Source organism: Oratosquilla oratoria, chromosome 5 (genome assembly GCF_046742065.1).
Source record: "Oratosquilla oratoria isolate Oo_2021 chromosome 5, ASM4674206v1, whole genome shotgun sequence".
Classification (NCBI taxonomy): Eukaryota; Metazoa; Arthropoda; class Malacostraca; order Stomatopoda; family Squillidae; genus Oratosquilla; species Oratosquilla oratoria.
Genome location: NC_134781.1, coordinates 40,052,874 through 40,069,844, shown reverse-complemented (window position 1 = coordinate 40,069,844; position 16,971 = coordinate 40,052,874). Strand labels below are relative to the sequence as shown.

General features: G+C 38.1%; 1 protein-coding gene across 2 annotated transcripts in view; it reads right to left on the bottom strand.

The window, feature by feature from the left end:
- Positions 1-16,971, bottom strand: part of LOC143025474 (putative D-lactate dehydrogenase, mitochondrial) — a 313,466-nt gene that overhangs the window by 28,816 nt on the left and 267,679 nt on the right. Inside the window, exon 10 of one of the 2 annotated variants that reach the window (XM_076185195.1) lies at positions 13,087-13,887. The exons of the other annotated variant lie outside the window; for it this stretch is intronic. Within the exon in view, the coding sequence (XP_076041310.1) occupies positions 13,701-13,887 (187 nt within the window). The 3' untranslated portion in view covers positions 13,087-13,700. Of the gene's footprint in view, positions 1-13,086; positions 13,888-16,971 lie in introns of those variants that run through there. 2 annotated transcript variants of the gene reach the window in all.

Sequence of the window (16,971 nt, the reverse complement as noted above, 5' to 3'; positions counted from 1 at the left end):
AAAACTGGGAAGAAATATACAAAGAAGAAACAACAGTGGAAGAGAAATGCAATATTTTGACAAAAAAAATTATAAAAAAAAGAGTGGAAAAGTATGTCCCAAGAAAAAAAAACAAGAAAAAGAATATATAAAGTGCTGGTACAGCAAAAGTTGTAGAGAGTTAAAAGACAAAGGAGATAAAGCTTGAACCAAATGGAAGAAAGACAAAAGACCTGAAAAATGGAAAATATATACTTGTTATAGAAACGAATATGTACAAGTGTGTAGAGAGGAAAAGAGAAAATATGAAAAAAAGATGTCATAGAAAAATGTAAAGATCAACCAAAACTATTTTACAGATTTGTAAACAACAAATTGAAAAACAAACAAGATTTGGAGAAATTAAGACAAGGAGGAGTTGAATACACAGAGGAAATAGAAATGGCGGAAATTATGAACAAGCATTTTAAATCAGTGTTTACAAGGGAGAACATACAACCTGAAGAGATCGAATGGAAAGAGAAAGTCCCCCCTATGAAAGAAATAGAAGTAACAAAGAATGAAATAATGAAACACTTGAGTAATCTTGATGTCAGAAAATCGCATGGACCAGATGAAATAGCAAACTGGATTTTGAAAGAATGCAGGAATGAACTGGCAGACAAAATACATAGCATAATAAACAGTTCCTTGAAAGAAGGAAAAGTTCCAGAAGATTGGAAAAAAGCAAATATAGTACCTATATATAAAGGGGGAAATAAAGAAAACCCTAATAATTATAGACCAGTCTCTCTAACAAGTACAATAGCAAAAATTTGTGAAAGAATTGTCAAAAGTAGATGGGTAAAATATTTAGAAAAAAACAATGTGCTAAATCCAAGGCAATTTGGATTCAGACAAGGACGATCATGCGTCACCAATTTAATGTTTCTATTCAAGGCTAATAGATATAACACAAGAAAGAGATGGATGGGCTGATTGTGCATTTCTAGACCTAAAAAAAGCTTTTGACAAAGTACCACATAAGAAGTTGCTTAAGAAATTAGAAACCGAAGGAGGAATACAGGGCAAACTGCTTAAATGGATGGAAGACTTTTTGCAAGAAAAAAAAATGAGAGTAGTAATAAGAGACAAACACTCAAATTGGGATAAAGTAATAAGTGAAGTTCCACAAGGAACAGTTTTGGCCCCAATAATGTTTGCTATATATATTAATGATATGGATGAAGAAATTGAAAGGTATATGAGCTTCTTTGTAGATGATGCAAAACTATTAAAAAAAAAAGTGAACACAGAAGAAGATTGTGTCACTACAGAGTGATCAAAATAAAGTCTGGGAATGGAGTAAGAAGTGGGAGATGGAGTTCAATACTAAAAAGTGTAGTATAATGGAATTTGGAAAAAACAAAAACAGAATAACAGGAGCATATAAATTGGGAGAAGAAAGTATAAAAAAGTTGAAAATGAGAAGGACCTGGGAGCCATTGTTATGAATGATATGTCACCTGAGAAACAAATAAATAAGATTTTTGGTGAAACTTATAATTTAATAAGAACAATCAAAGTGGCATTTACATACCTGGATGAAGAAATGGTGAAGAAAATACTAATCACTCTGATAAGACTAAGATTGGAATATGCAGCAACGGTGTGGTCACCAAATACAAAAAAAAAAATGTATAAAAAAATTGAAAGAATACAAAAAACAATTACAAAACTGGCACCAACACTCTCAGAACTATCATATGAAGAGAGACTAGCAAAACTTGAGCTACAGACACTAGAGCAAAGAAGAGAGAGAGGAGATTTGATAGCTATTTACAGAATCATGAAAGGCATAGAAATTATTGATAAAATGGGATGATAGAAATACAAGAGGACACGGAAAGAAAATCAAGAAAGACAGCTATAGAAGAGATCTGAAAAAGAACAGCTTTCCTCACAGAGTAATAGACAGTTGGAACAAGTTAGATGAGAAAGTAGTGTGTGCAAAAACAATACATGAATTTAAAAATAGTTTAGATAAAATGAGATATGGAGACGGGACACAACGAGCATAGCTCCCCTTCCCGTAAAATACAAGTAAATACTAGGTAAATACACACACACACACACATACACGTTGGTCGAAGTGACAGCGAAGTTTGGAACTCCAGGAAAACTTCAAATTTCGTCGACCTCAACAACGAGGGAGTACCTTTGTTGTATTAGCAGGGAAGGGGAAAGCTCGTGGTTTAGTGGGAAGTTGAAGAAAAAGGAGAAAGGAGGGGATTACTGGGGAAAATGGAAGGGAATGAGGAAGGGGACGGACCGGCCCCGGACGTTAGAAGGGCTGTCAATAAAAGGAGTGCAGAACACACGGACGAGGTAGAACAAGGGAGCAGAGGTGTCAAAAGCAGAAATATAGATAATAGCAACTCAATGGAAAGAGAAGATAACTCCCCCGACTAGTAAATCTAGAGGAGAAACACACAAAAAAAAATGAATGAAGCATGGGAGGTTAGGTTTAACCGATTAACACTAGTTACACAAAGAGTTGAAAAACTAAAAGAACTAAAGAAGGAGAATCAAAACCTAACTAAAGAAATAGAAGAATTAAAAAGACAGTTAAGAGAAGTAAAGGATGAGAATGAGGAATTAAAGAGGAATAATATAGAGAATAAAAAGTCCATAGCAAAAGAGGTATGTGGTTGGAAAAAAGTACAAGAGAACAATAAAATTAAATTTAGAGGTATAGTGAAACAACGGATGAAAGAACAAACTAAGGACACAGTTATTAAAGTGATGAGGGAGAAGGATAATATAGTAAGAGACTTAGCAAATAAAAAGAAATGTATAATTATATTAGGAATGGAAGAGAAGCATAATCCAAATAGGACTACAAGAATAAAGAAGGAAAAGGAAAAAGTGAATAAGATATTAGAAGTAGTTTAACAAGATGAACCAGAAACAGGGAAAGAAATAGAAAAATATATAGACTAGGGAAATATAGTACAGATATGACCAGACCAATTAAGGTTAAATGCAGGTCACAAACGACAGCAGAGAATATCTTAGCAAAAACAGGGAAACTAGCAGACAGTGATCAATATAAACAGGTATGGATAAAAAGAGAGATGAATAAAGAGGAAAGAGAGGAGAAAACAAAAAGACTAAAAGCTAAGGGGAAAAAACAAGAAAAGAACAGAGTCAGACAAAGAGAAATTCTATTGGAGAGTAGTGAATATGAAAGTGAGGAAATGGTTCATGGCAGAGAAAAGCAGAAGGGAAACAGAAAACACGATGGAAGTAGCAGAAAATCAAAAGTGTCTTTCACAAATAAAGATGGCTTAATAACAGGCTTGAACGAACTGAATGATTACCTGAAGGAAAAAGAATCGGACATAATGGGAATTGTAGCGACAAATTGAGAGATCCATTACCACCCAACAGTGTAGGACATGGTGCATATAATTATTGGATTAGAAACAGAGAGGTAAAAGAAGGGGGTGGTGTTATGTTCCTGACTAAGAAGGATATAAATGTGAGGAATGTCACATATGGAAAGAATAGAGTAGAGATGATTATGATGGAAGTGGAGAACAAGGATGAGAAGACCAGGAAGTTTGTAGTAAATTATGTGCCTCCTAAATATGTTAGAAGACACAAGGATAACACTAAATAAGGTAATGGAAGGTGGAGGAAGAATAGTTATAATAGGTGACTTTGATTGTAAAGAAATCTGCTGGGAAGAGATGACAGTGAAGGGTGGAGACGACCTATGGGGAAATATACTACTTGATATAATTATAGAACATACAATGACGCAATAGATACAAGAGAATACTGGACCTAATAATCACATCAGAACCCAAAATAGTGGACAAGATTGAATATAAGACCAATAAGTAAAAGTGACCACATATTGGTTGAACTGGAACTAAATGAGGAAAAATACATGGAAAAAAACAATATAGAAAGGGAAGATTGATGTATAGAAAAACAAAATTTGATGAAATAAGAGAATTCTTTCAAAAAATGGGAAAGAATACTCAAGGAGGAAACAACAGTAGAAGAGAAATGGAATGTTTTGATTAAAAAATTATAAAGGAGTGGAAAAGTATGTTCCAAGACAAAAGCAAGAAAATTAATATGTAAAGTGTTGGTACAGCAAAAGATGTAGGGAGTTCAAACACAAAAGGGATAAAGCTTGGATAAAATGAAAAAAAAAAGACAAAAGACCTGAAAAATGGAAAATATATACTAGTTATAGAAATGAATATGTACAAGTGTGCAGAGAAGGAAAGAGAAAATACGAAAAGGATGTCATAGAAAAATGTAAAGATCAACCAAAACTATTTTACAGATTTTTAAACAACAAACTGAAAAACAAACAAGAATTAGAGAAACTGCGACAAGGAGGAGTTCAATACACAGAGGAAATAGGAATGGCAGAAATTATGAACAAGCTTTTTAAATCGGTGTTTACGAGGGAGAACATACAACCTAGAGATATCGAGTGGGAGGAGAAAGTCCCCCCCCCCTATGAAAGAGATAGAAGTAACAAGGACTGAAATAATGAATAACTTAAGTAATGTCGATGTCGGAAAATCTCATGGACCAGATGAAATGGCAAACTGGATTTTGAGAGAATACAGGAATAAACTAAAAGACAAAATATATAGTCTAATAAGCAGTTCATTGAAAGAGGGAAAAGTTCTAGAAGATTGGAAAAGAGCAAATATAGTAACAATTTATTAAAGTGGAAACAAGGAAGACCCTACTAACTATAGACTGTTCTCTCTTACAAGCACGATAGCTATAATTTGTGAAAGAATGATCAAAATTAGATGGGTAAGGTATTTGAAAAAAAAAACAATGTACTAAATCCAAGGCAATTTGGATTTAGACAAGCACGATCATGCGTCACATACTTAATGTGTTTCTATTCAAGGCAAATAGATATAATGCAAGAAAGAGATGGATGGGATGACTGTGCATTTCTAGGCCTAAAAAAACTTTTGATAAGGTGCCACATAAGAAATTGCTAAAGAAATTAGAAACTGAAGGAGGAATACAGGGTAAAACTACCGAAGTGGATGGAAGACTTCTTGCATGAAAGGTAAATGGGAGTGGTGATAAGAGACAAACACTCTAATTGGGATGAAGTGATAAGTGAAGTTCGACAAGGAACAGTTCTAGCCCCAATAATGTTTGCTATATATATGATATGGATAAAGGAATTGAAAGTTATATGAGCTTCTTTGCAGACGATGCAAAATTGTTGAAAAAAGTGAACACTGAAGAAGATTGTGAGTCGCTACAGAGTGATCTCTATAAAGTATGGGAATGGAGCAGGAAGTGGGAGATGGAATTCAACATTAAGAAGTGTAGTATAATGGAATTTGGAAGAAGCAAAAAAAGAATAGTGGGATCATATAAATTGGGAGAGGAAGAAATTAAAAAAGAAGAAAATGAGAAGGACCTGGGAGTCATTATTATGAATAATATGTCTCATGAGACGCATATAAACAAAAGTTTTGGAGAAACTCATAATCTAATAAGAACAATCAAAGTGGCATTTACATACCTGGACAAAGAAATGGTGAAGAAAATACTAGTCATTTTGATAAGACCAAGATTGGAGTATGCAGCGATGACGTGGTCACCAAGTACAAAAAAAAAAATGTATAACAAAACTTGAAAGAATACAAAGAACAATTACGAAATTGGCACCAACACTCAGAACTATCATATGAAGAGAGACTGGCAAAACTTGAGCTACAGACATTAGAGCAAAGAAGAGAGAAGACTTGATAATTATTTATAGAATCATGAAAGGCATAGAAACTATTGATAGAGAGGATCTAATAAAATGAAATTATAGAAATACAAGAGGACACGGAAAGAAAATCAAGAAAGATAGTTATAGAAGAGACCTGAAAAAGAACATCTTTCCCCACAGGATAATAAATGTTTGGGACAAGTTAGATGAGAAAGTGGTGTGTGCAAAAACGATACACGAATTTAAAAACAGTCTAGATAAAACGAGATATGAAGACAGGACACCACGATCATAGCTCCCCTTCCCATAAAATACAACTAGGTAAATACATTATTCAAGACTATGATGAATCACACACACAGTTAAGATATAATACAAAACTTCTTGTCTCTGAATCTTGACTAGAGCCACACTTATTCAGGTTGCCAAAATACTATACACTAACCTGAAGACTGGCTTGCTTAGATGATTATGTATATGGTATTGATATTTTTGTCCACCAGTAAGGTTGTCAAAAAGTATAATGATATCACATTCTTTGATGAAGGTTCTGAAAAGTTAAACCCTGCATGAAACCATGGTAAGCACAAGCGGTAATCAATTAAGAAACCATCCCACTAGCTCAAGTTCAAGAATCAAATGTCCTTTTTTCCAGGGAAGTGTGTGTTGGAATAGAGGTTAGGGGACTGGGGAGATTTCCAAAGTTTATTCAGCATGGGTGTGACAGAACCCCACTTGAGTTATATGGAAATTATTCTACATGTTTACTTCAGTCCCATAAAGTGTGAAAAGTCTAAAGAAATTACATACATACATACAAGGAAGGTAGCCAAAGTCAAAATGCAAAATTTCACTCAAACCCACTCCACTTGTGAAGAAATAAACCTGAGGAAATAAACTTCCTTGTAAGAAAGGGTGTGACTGAAAGTGAAGACACAGGGTCAAGGTAGGATACAACATTACACCATTTACACTATTTCCACCATTATACTAACACACATTTTACACCATTTAAACTTTGCTTCATTATCTGATTAACTTGTATGAATATTTACCGACTTTCTTTTAAAAGATGGGTTTCCCTGCATCTAAATAAAATTACCTGGTGACAGAGAAAGGCATAATATGCTGACAATAATACTAAGTTCATGGAAGCTCCAGGAGTTTCACATACCTTTCCACATCAAATGAGCTCAAGTAAACCTATAAGCATGTTGGTGGTGGTTGTGGCAGGCAATGACAAAGTTACCACAACTGAGTTGCCCCACAAAATCACATACATGTGCTACCTGTGTTCTTGTCCAACCACACATCAAGACCTAGAAACTAGGACTGTATCCCTAAATAAAAAATTGAGGCCTGGGACCAAACACCATGAAAACAAATCACCTTTATGTTCAGAGAAAATAAGGGTGACATTTGTTACAGACTTTCAGGATTTCCAACACATTCAATGTGGCCACTGGAGGTAATGACCCTTGGGAACAGTGGGATGCTTATCAAGTTTTGTCTTTATGTGTGTCTGCAGTGTTATGGTAGTACTGTATTGTAATCATTGATCTGGCAAGACTGTGTGTACTGTATAATCATTGATTTGGCAACACTGTGTGGGAAGCATTTAAATGACAGCCATGTTGTTTTTCAGCTGTCAGTATTCAGCCAGTGCTCTCCCTGTAAAGGCGTGTATTAACAATTCTGTATGTTTGTAGCATCAGTGTTATATTGTTATGAGTTGTTATATGTATATGGGTTATATATGTATAAATGCTGTCGTGTTTGTTTATGTTTATGTTAGGTTTGTTTGTTTATATTTATGTTTTGTGCTTGATATTCCTATATCATTTCTTCTTCTCTCTGTTTTCAGAATATGGTATAGATTTTATGTTAAATAAAGCCTTGTAATCATTGACTGTAATTAACAAAATTTCAGTTTCAATGTTCCTATTACAACATGCTATTTATCCGCATTCATTTTTTTCTATATCCTGGTCATTTCCCTTATAAATATACTTTTCTACTCAACTTACTTTTCTTCTATCAATTTCTCCTTTGTTGTCCTCTTGCCTCTAAACTACATAAATAGAAGATGTACCATTTTTAAGTTATGATTTATCATTCAATTTCAGATTTCTGAGTGTCCTTCAGTGACACAGTTATGCTTCATCCAGAAACAGCTGCTGTCTATGGTATTTTAAACAGGTTGCCTTTGCAACTCTATAGAAATGCTGGTGAACCATAAGTGATAACAATACAATTTGTTTCTTTTCTTTACTTACTTTCGCTTCCATCCCAAACCCTCTAAACTTTTACCTTCTTATGTCCCCTTTGTAGATTTACCTTTCCATCAATCCTCATTTTCTCTTCTATAAATTAGCTTTCCTTTCTATCAACTTTTTTCTTCTCTCCTTATTTTGTATAATTAAGAAAATAAGTTCCCCAACACATGTTCACATTTAAATCTGTTTTAAGTTACAAATTACTGGACAACCACAGACAAATTATGGTCTTGGTTAGAAATGTATGGACATTACTTCATTCTTTCATTCATGACAAACATTTCACTAGTGGCAGCCATCTAAAGCAGACTAAGTCTTCTGGACTTGAGAATTACTTGTTAGGCAGAACGGAACACACTTTTGTCTTGAATAATCACATATATACACACTACTAACTGGGCTCTAACCTAGATATGAATGTGCTCAATACCTGTACACCATGCCAGGCTCCAATGAACAGAAGAAAAAAGAAATAATGAAACCTGTGAGTAGAGTTGTAGAAGTTGCACAGATAAACAAAATGGAAGACAAGTTCCTACTATCAAGTAGTGACAATGAAAACGCTAGCCTTGTGGAGGACATGTGAGAGGAGAAATCTGGAAGTAAATGTGAATAAAAGGTGATGAGATGTACAAGGAGTGGTGGTGGTGGGCTGGAGGTAAGTTTCAAGGGTGAGAGGCCGGAGGAGGTGGATAGCTTTAAGTATTTGGAGTCATATATGGCTGGGAATGGTGAAGTGAAGGTGGAGTAGAGGTGGAGGTGGATTATAGTGTACAGGAAGCAAGTAAAGTAAATGTCTGGAAGGGTGAAAATTTTTATGAGAAATAGGTAACTGGGGACGAATACAAAAAAAAATTGTATGAAAGAGTCCTTGTGTCTACATCACTATATGGACTGGAGACACGGAACTTACAGGAGGCAGAGAGGGAAAGTATAAACATATTTGAGATGAAGTATCTAAGAAGTATGGAGGGTGTGATGAGGATTGCCAGAGTAAGAAATGTGGAGATGAGTGGGAGAGCAGGGGTGAAAAGAGGACTGACATATGGGGTAGATCAAGGAGTGCTGAGATGATTTGGGCATATGAAAAGAATAAGTGAGGAAAGCAGAACAAGAATGAAGTGGATGGACGTAGTGAAGAGGCAAAAAATGCAAGAAGAATATCTGTTGAGCAAGCAAGAGAGAGTGCAAAAGACAGAGAGTAGTTGTAAATGGATAAGGAATTAACACAGCCCAAATGGATCTCTTCTTTTCTGCTCCATAATTCTTTCTGAAGTGGATGAGAGGGGGATGTTGACATATACTGAAACAGTAGGGGTAAACTATCTCTGGCTGTATGGCCCTGCTATGGGAGCACTGTGTTTTGCTGCATTACACTTGATCTAAGCAGTGTGGTGAGAACCAGGGATACCCTATTTTTTGGGTGCTTAGATGGAAGGACAATGTATGGGGTTTTGGAAGAATATGGAATGGATGCAGGGTGGATGTATCCTTTGACTCAGCCACCCCCAATTACGTGGGAGTAAAGGCTTTTTAGTGTATGTACAAACATATATTGCTATAAAAAATAAGTGGAAAGGAATGTATTAAAACTGGTCAACATTGTAACATGAATGATTAAAACACACTCAAACACATTTTTCAATGTGGAAAGATGCAATCCTTAAGGGACAGTTATCTCACTCCTCTACTTACTAAATTAGCTTCACATGGAATAAGTGTTAGCCTATTAAGTTGGACTAGTAATTGGTTGAATGATCGAAAACAGAGTTGTTTTAAATGGAAAAACTTCTAGATGAAAAAATGTTACAAGTGGAGTTCCTCAGGGTTGCGTTCTTGGGCCACTTCTATTCATAGTATATATAAATGATATAGACCATGGACTAAAATCTACTGTTTCCAAATTTGCTGATGATACAAAACTGTGCGGAATGGCAAATGATCACTTAAGCCAATTAGATATTCAAGAAGATTTAGATCAATTACAGCAATGGTCTGAAAAGTGGCTAATGAAATTTAACACAACTAAATGCAAGGTAATGCACATAGGTAAAAATAACAGTAAGTACGATTACAAGTTATTTGAAAATTCGTTAACAAAAGTGAATAGTGAAAAAGATCTCGGCGTAATTATCAGTAATGATCTCAAATCATCCAAGCAGTGGAGGAGGAATGAGGATGGTTCAAGGAGGGAGTCACAAAATGTGCAAAGATGGTGTGTGGAACAAGAAGGACAGGAGGAAATAGAAGGAAGGGTAGTGAATGGTGGGATGAGGAAATGAAGAAGGTTGTAGAAGAGAAGAAGCGAGCTTACACAGATTGGTTACAAAATAGGACGAGGGAGTCACATGAGACGTACAAAGAAAAGAAAAAAGAAGTAAAGAAAAAGGTAAAGGAGGCAAAGAGGAGAGCAGATGTAAAATGGGGTAAGAGTATGACAGAAAATTTTGAAAGTAATAAAAAGATGTTTTGGAAAGAAATTAAGAGAGGAAGAGGAGGCGAATCAAGTAGAGAAGAAAAGGTAAAAGGTGCAGATGGAGAGATGATAATGGAGGAGAAGGCAGTAAGGGGAAGATGGGCAGAATATTTTAGGGAGTTGCTAAATGTGAAGGAGGATAGGGAGGGAAAGATAGCTGCAGTGGGAAATGCTAAGAAAATGAGAGTGATGAGTGAGGAAAATAGAGGAGAAATAAGGAAGGATGAAGTGAAGGCAGCAGTTAAGATGATGAAAGCAGGTAAGGAACCTGGTTTGGATGGATGCCATGCAGAATGTCTTAACAAAGGAGGTTCAGTGTAGTTGGGAAGGCTTATGGGAGGATCTTGATAGAGAGGATTAGGAGAGGAACAGAGGGAGTAATTGGTGAGGAACAGTGTGGATTTAGGACAGGTAGAGGTTGTGTAGATCAGATTTTTGTGCTAACATAGATATATGAGAAAGCTATAGGAAAGGGGAAGGATGTTTTTTGGGCCTTTATGGATCTGGAAAAGGCTTACGACAGGGTAGACAGAAAGGCACTGTGGGAGGTTATGCGGATATACGGGATAGGAGGAAAGCTTCTAGGAGCTGTCAAGAGTTTTTATGAGAGTAGTAGAGCTTGTGTCACGATTAGAAATGGAGAGAGTGAGTGGTTTGCGGTAAAGGTGGGACTTCGTCAAGGATGCGTTATGTCACCCTGGCAGTTCAACTTATACATGGATGGGGTGGTGCGAGAGGTAAATGCAAGGGTAGTGGGTCAGGGATTGGAGATGGTTAAAGAAAATGGAGAAAAGTGGGAGGTGAGCCAGCTGTTGTTTGCGGACGACACTGCGCTTGTGGCAGGATCGGAGGAGGGACTGAGGAAGTTGGTGACAGAGTTTGGGAGAGTGTGTGATAGAAGAAAGCTGAAGATAAATGTGGGTAAAAGTAAGGTGATGAGATGTACAAGGGGTGAAAGTGGTAGTAATCTGGAAGTGAACATTAAGGGAGAGCAACTGGAGGAAGTGGATAGTTTTAGATACTTGGGTGCAAATGTGGCAGGAAAAGGTGGAGTGAAGGTGGAGGTAGAATGTAGATTGAGAGAAGCGAGTAAATGCCTTGGTGGATTAAAAAGTGTAATGAGGAATAGACATTTGGGAATGGATGCTAAGAGTAGACTATATGAAGGAGTAATTGTGCCAACAGCACTGTATGGAGCAGAAACATGGAACATAAGAGAGGAAGAGAGGAGTTTGAATGTGTTTGAGATGAAGTGTCTGAGAAGTATGATGGGGGTTACTAGGCTAGATAGAGTGAGAAATGAGGAGGTGAGGAGGAGAACAGGGGTGGAAAGGGAGTTGAGAGATAGGGTTGATGAAAGAGTATTAGGATGGTTTGGACACATGGAAAGAATGAGTGAAGAAAGACTAGTAAAGGAGGTATGGAAGGCAGATGTGGAGGGAGTGAACATGAGGGGACGTCCTGGGATGAGATGGATGGATGGGGTGAAGGGGGCTTTGGGGAAGAGGGGAATGTCTGTTGAGGAAGGACGGGAGAGGACAGAAGACAGGGGTGAATGGAGAATGGTTGTATATGGAAGATGTTGTGATGCATGAGGTGGAATGGACGGGGGGATGGGGGGTGAGGTAGTGTGTGTGAGCAAAATTTTGACGCAGCCCAAAGGGATTTCTCCCCGTCCTCTCCTTTATATGGGGGGATAGAGAGGGGGGGTCGCCAATTTAATGAAGCGGGCTTGCTGTGGATGTGCTGTGTCTTGCGACACTGCTTCTGACCCAGGGTAGTGGACAGGGTGCAGGGATGACCCGTCATCTAGGAGGTGCTAAGATGGGAGGGAGGGTGGAGGGGTGTGGAGTGTTTTCAGGGATGGAATGGGTGGGAATGATTTTATGCCTTTTCCTTTTTGGCTACCTCCCTAGTAAGGGGGGAAAAGCCTTGGTATATGTATATATGTATGTATTTATTCATTTATTATTATTATTTTTTTTTTCTGCATCGAACCTAGATATGGACCGAAAGGTCTCCTGCCGGCATGCTCCGCCTTTGTAATCATTTGTTGTAATCCTTTGTAAAAATACACAACACTGCTGGATGACCAACAATGAGAAGACCAAAGACATTTTCATTCATCATTAGACATCTGCTCTGAGAGCATGAGCTATTTACAATGCTCCTGAAGTGTCAGAGGTTTATGAACATTCACGTGCACATGTTAGAGTATGTATACATTTGTATACATATATCTTAAATTTCTCCCCATCTTCTCTTTTTCTGTATGACGGGATTGAGAGGGAGGGTTACCGATTAACTGAAGTAGCCTTGCTGTGGATGTATTGTGTCTTGCTGCACTGCTTGTGGCCCAGGGCAGTGGGTGGGATACGGGGATGACCCATCATCCATGAGGAGATATAATGAGAGGGAGGAAAGGGTGGTGCAGGGGAGTGGAATGGGTAGGAGAGGGTATATGCCTTTCACTTGGCTACCTTCCTTATATGGTGGAAAAGTTCTTGGTATATAGATAGAATAGGTAGATATGATCATTAGATCCAAGAAGAAGTACACAAAATAAAGGGTGGGAAATAGTCAATAAATGCTTCAATTAAACTTGATTTATGACCAAAGTTTAACATTTTTCCTTATTGCCAGACACTATTGTGCCAATGAAAAAAACAAATAACATACATTTCTATCTGTGCCGCATATTTAGAATCACGAGTTTATGTGATTTCTCATGCATTTCTATCTGTATGTTCAGCTTTCTCTTGTTGATTTTTTTTCCAGCTGTACATTCATTCCCTCTACTTTTGATTCATTTCCCCAATTAACTCAAGAAGAATTCCTTTCCTCCACATTTCTCACCAACGGTCGATCTTCTTGCTGCCCTGGAACACTGACATGGTCTTTATGGAAATCCTCATTATGTCACCAAATAACTCACAACCACAACCACAAAGACAGGTAGTCTTAGGTTACCATTTTTCTCCCCAATCCTTCTTATTCATTCCTATCCTATGGGTATATAATTTATATATTTTTGTTCTGTATTATACCAGATGCTGTTGTTCAACTAAAGGGCAGATCTTGACTGCCCATGAGGTGAATAAAATCACCTGACATTAGCCCAGAACATAAGAGAAAAAAATGCATCCAGGCAGGGGGCAAGTCACTCATCCTCCCTCATTTTGCTCCACCCCCTTCAACCCACTGACTAGTTGCACTGCGTTTGTGCCAGCAGCACCTTGCCCGGGTTCATGATTCCCAGTGGGTCAAGTGCAGATTTGATTGTTCTCATGACGTGAGTGGCTTGGGCTCCAAGCTCTTCCTGCAACAGATGCATCTTGCCCAGGCCGATGCCATGTTCTCCTGTTATGGTGCCTGACATAGACAAAGCCAACCTGAGAAGGCAAGAGAAAATTACTATGATCATTTTATATACACTAATTTTGGCTTCATCTAGAGTACAGGAAGAGCCAGGTTATTTTGGGTGTGAACCATTTAGTAGCAGTGCCTGTCATGGGTAAGAAATCCACGCTCAAAACAAAATGGGGTTCATAGTGGAATTAAAGGTAAGAATGCAATTACAAGACATGGTGTTCTGCCACAAATAATTATAAAATTATTTGCCTCATAGTGAGTTTGTGGATGGTTCAGGGCAGGTCATCACGATGTCATGTCATTTGTCAGATGTGATGACGTCACCTGATCTTGACTGGGGAATAAAAAAAAAAGTTGTATGGAAATAGTTTCAAACCTCAATTCTCCTTAAATCTTATTATGTCCAACAAGTGTACCAGATGGTTGTTCATTGTATGGATACTATATAACCAAAAGGAAAACAAGATTATCATAAATAGGAATTTCCTGTTCCCAAAGAAATGTGTGTGTGTGCACATTTCACCTTAGTCTTGCACCAAATGCCGGATAAATATTACCCTCCCAAATGAGAGCTCAGAGATCTTATGTAGACTGTTCTATGGGTAATGCTGTGAGTTAACATGCACACACATCCAGTGAAGTTTCCAATCCTTGAGACTCATGTGCATGCAGGTGTGTATTTACCTAATTTTATTTACATAATTGTAAAACGTGAGGATGGAGAGATGATAATGGAAGAGAAGGCAGTGAGAGGAAGGTGGGCAGAGTATTTTAGGGAGTTGCTAAATGTGAAGGAGGATAGGGACGGAAAGGTAGTTGCAGTGAGAAGCGCTAAGAAAATGACAGTGATGAGTGAGGAAAATGGAGGAGAAATAAGGAAAGATGAAGTGAAAGCAGCTGTCAAGATGATGAGAGCAGGTAAAGCACCTGGGTTGGATGGATGCCATGCAGAATGTCTGAAAAAGGGAGGTACAGTTATGCTGGATAGGATAGAGTGCCGGAGGACTGGAGGAGTACCTGTTTAGTTTCACTTTACAAGGGAAAGGGGGGCAAGTGTGACTGTAGTAGTTTCAGAGGGATCAGTTTGTTAAGTGTAGTTGGGAAGTCTTATGGGAGGGTCTTGATTGAGAGGATTAGGAGAGGAACAGAGGGAGTAATTGGTGAGGAACAGTGTGGCTTTAGGACAGGTAGGGGTTGTGTGGATCAGATTTTTGTGGTAAGACAGATATGTGAGAAAGCTAGAGGAAAAGGTAAGGATGTTTTTTGGGGCTTTTAAGGATTTGGAAAAGGCTTATCACAGGGCAAACAGGAAGGCACTGTGGAGGTTTTGCAGATATATAGGATAGGAGGAAAGCTGTTAAGAGCAGTCAAGAGTTTTTATGAGAGTAGTAGAGCTTGTGTCAGGATTAGAAATGGAGCGAGTGGTCTGTGGTAAAGGTGGGACTTCATCAGGGATGTGTTATGTCGCCCTGGCTCTTCAATTTATACATGAATGGGGTGGTGCAAGACGTAAATGCAAGGGTAGTGGGTCGGGGGTTGGAGATGGTTAAAGAAAATGGAGAAAAGTGGGAGATAAGTCAGTTGTTCTTTGCTGATGACATTGCGCTTGTAGCAGGATCAGAGGAGGGATTGAGGAAGTTAGTGACAGTTTTGGAAGGTGTGTGAAAGAAGGAAGCTGAAGATAAATGTGGGTAAAAGTAAGATGATGAGATGTATAAGGGGAGAGGGTTGCAGCAGGCTGGAAAGGAGTTTTAAGAGAGAGAGAGACTGGAGGAAGTGGATAGTTTTAGATACTTGGGTGCAAATGTGGCAGGAAAGGGAGGAGTGGGGCTGGAGGTAGAATGTAGATTGAGAGAAGCAAGTAAGTGCCTTGTGGGATTAAAAGTGTAATGAGAAATAGACATTTGGGAATGGATGCTAAGAGGAGATTGTATGAAGGAGTAATTGTGCCAACAGCACTGCACAGGCAGAAACATGGAAGATAAGAGAGGAAGAGAGAAGGAGTTTGAATGTGTTTGAGATGAAATGCCTGGGAAGTATGATAGGGGTTACTAGGCTAGATAGAGTGAGAAATGAGGAGGAGAACAAGGGTGGAAAGGGAGTTGGGAGATAGGGTTGATGAAGGAGTATTAGGATGGTTTGGACACATGGAAAGGAGTGAAGAAAGATTAGTAAAAGAGGTGTGGAAGGCAAAGGTGGAATGAGTGAATATGAGGGGGCATTCTAGGATGAGATGAATGGATGGGGTAAAAGGGGCATTGGGAAAGAGGGGAATGTCTATTAAGGAAGGACGGGAGAGGACAGAAGATAGGGGTGAATGAAGAAGGGTTGTGCATATATGATGTTGTGATACATGAGGGGGAGTGGGTGCGGGGTTGGGGTGAGGGAGTATATATGAGAAATAAATTGACGCAGCCTGAAGGGATTTCTCCCCATCTTCTCCTTTTCTGCATGAGGGGACAGAGGGGTTACCGAATTAATGAAGCGGCCTTGCTGTGGATGTGCTGTGTCTTGTGACACTGCCTGTGACTCAGGGCAGTGGACAAGATGCAGGGATGACCCATCATCCAGGATGTGCCAAGATAAGAGGGAGGGAAGAGAATGGAGGGGAGTGGAGTATGTAGGGAATGGAATGTGAATGGACTTTCATCCCTTTTATAATTATGAAAATAGTTAGCATTGTCTGATCTTTGTTCATATGTCAATTTGGAGAGTGTTGGTGCCATCTTTGTCATTGCTCTTTGAATTCTTTCTAATTTCGTTATGTTCTTTTTATTACTAGATGTCCATAGTGTTGCAGCATACTCCAATTTTGGTCTTATCAATGTAACTAATATTTTCTTTGCCATTTCTTCATCCATCTAGTCAAAGACCACATTCATTGAACTTAATAAATTGAAAGTTCCTCCAACTAATTTGTTGATATGTTTGTCTGGTGTCATGTCATTGGTGTGTGTGTGTTTACCTAGTTGTATTTTATGGGAAGGGGAGCTATGCTTGTGGTGTCCAATCTCCATATCTCATTTCATCTAGACTGTTTTTAAATTCGTGTATCGTTTTTGCACATACCACATTTTCATCTGACTTGTTCCAAACGTCTATTA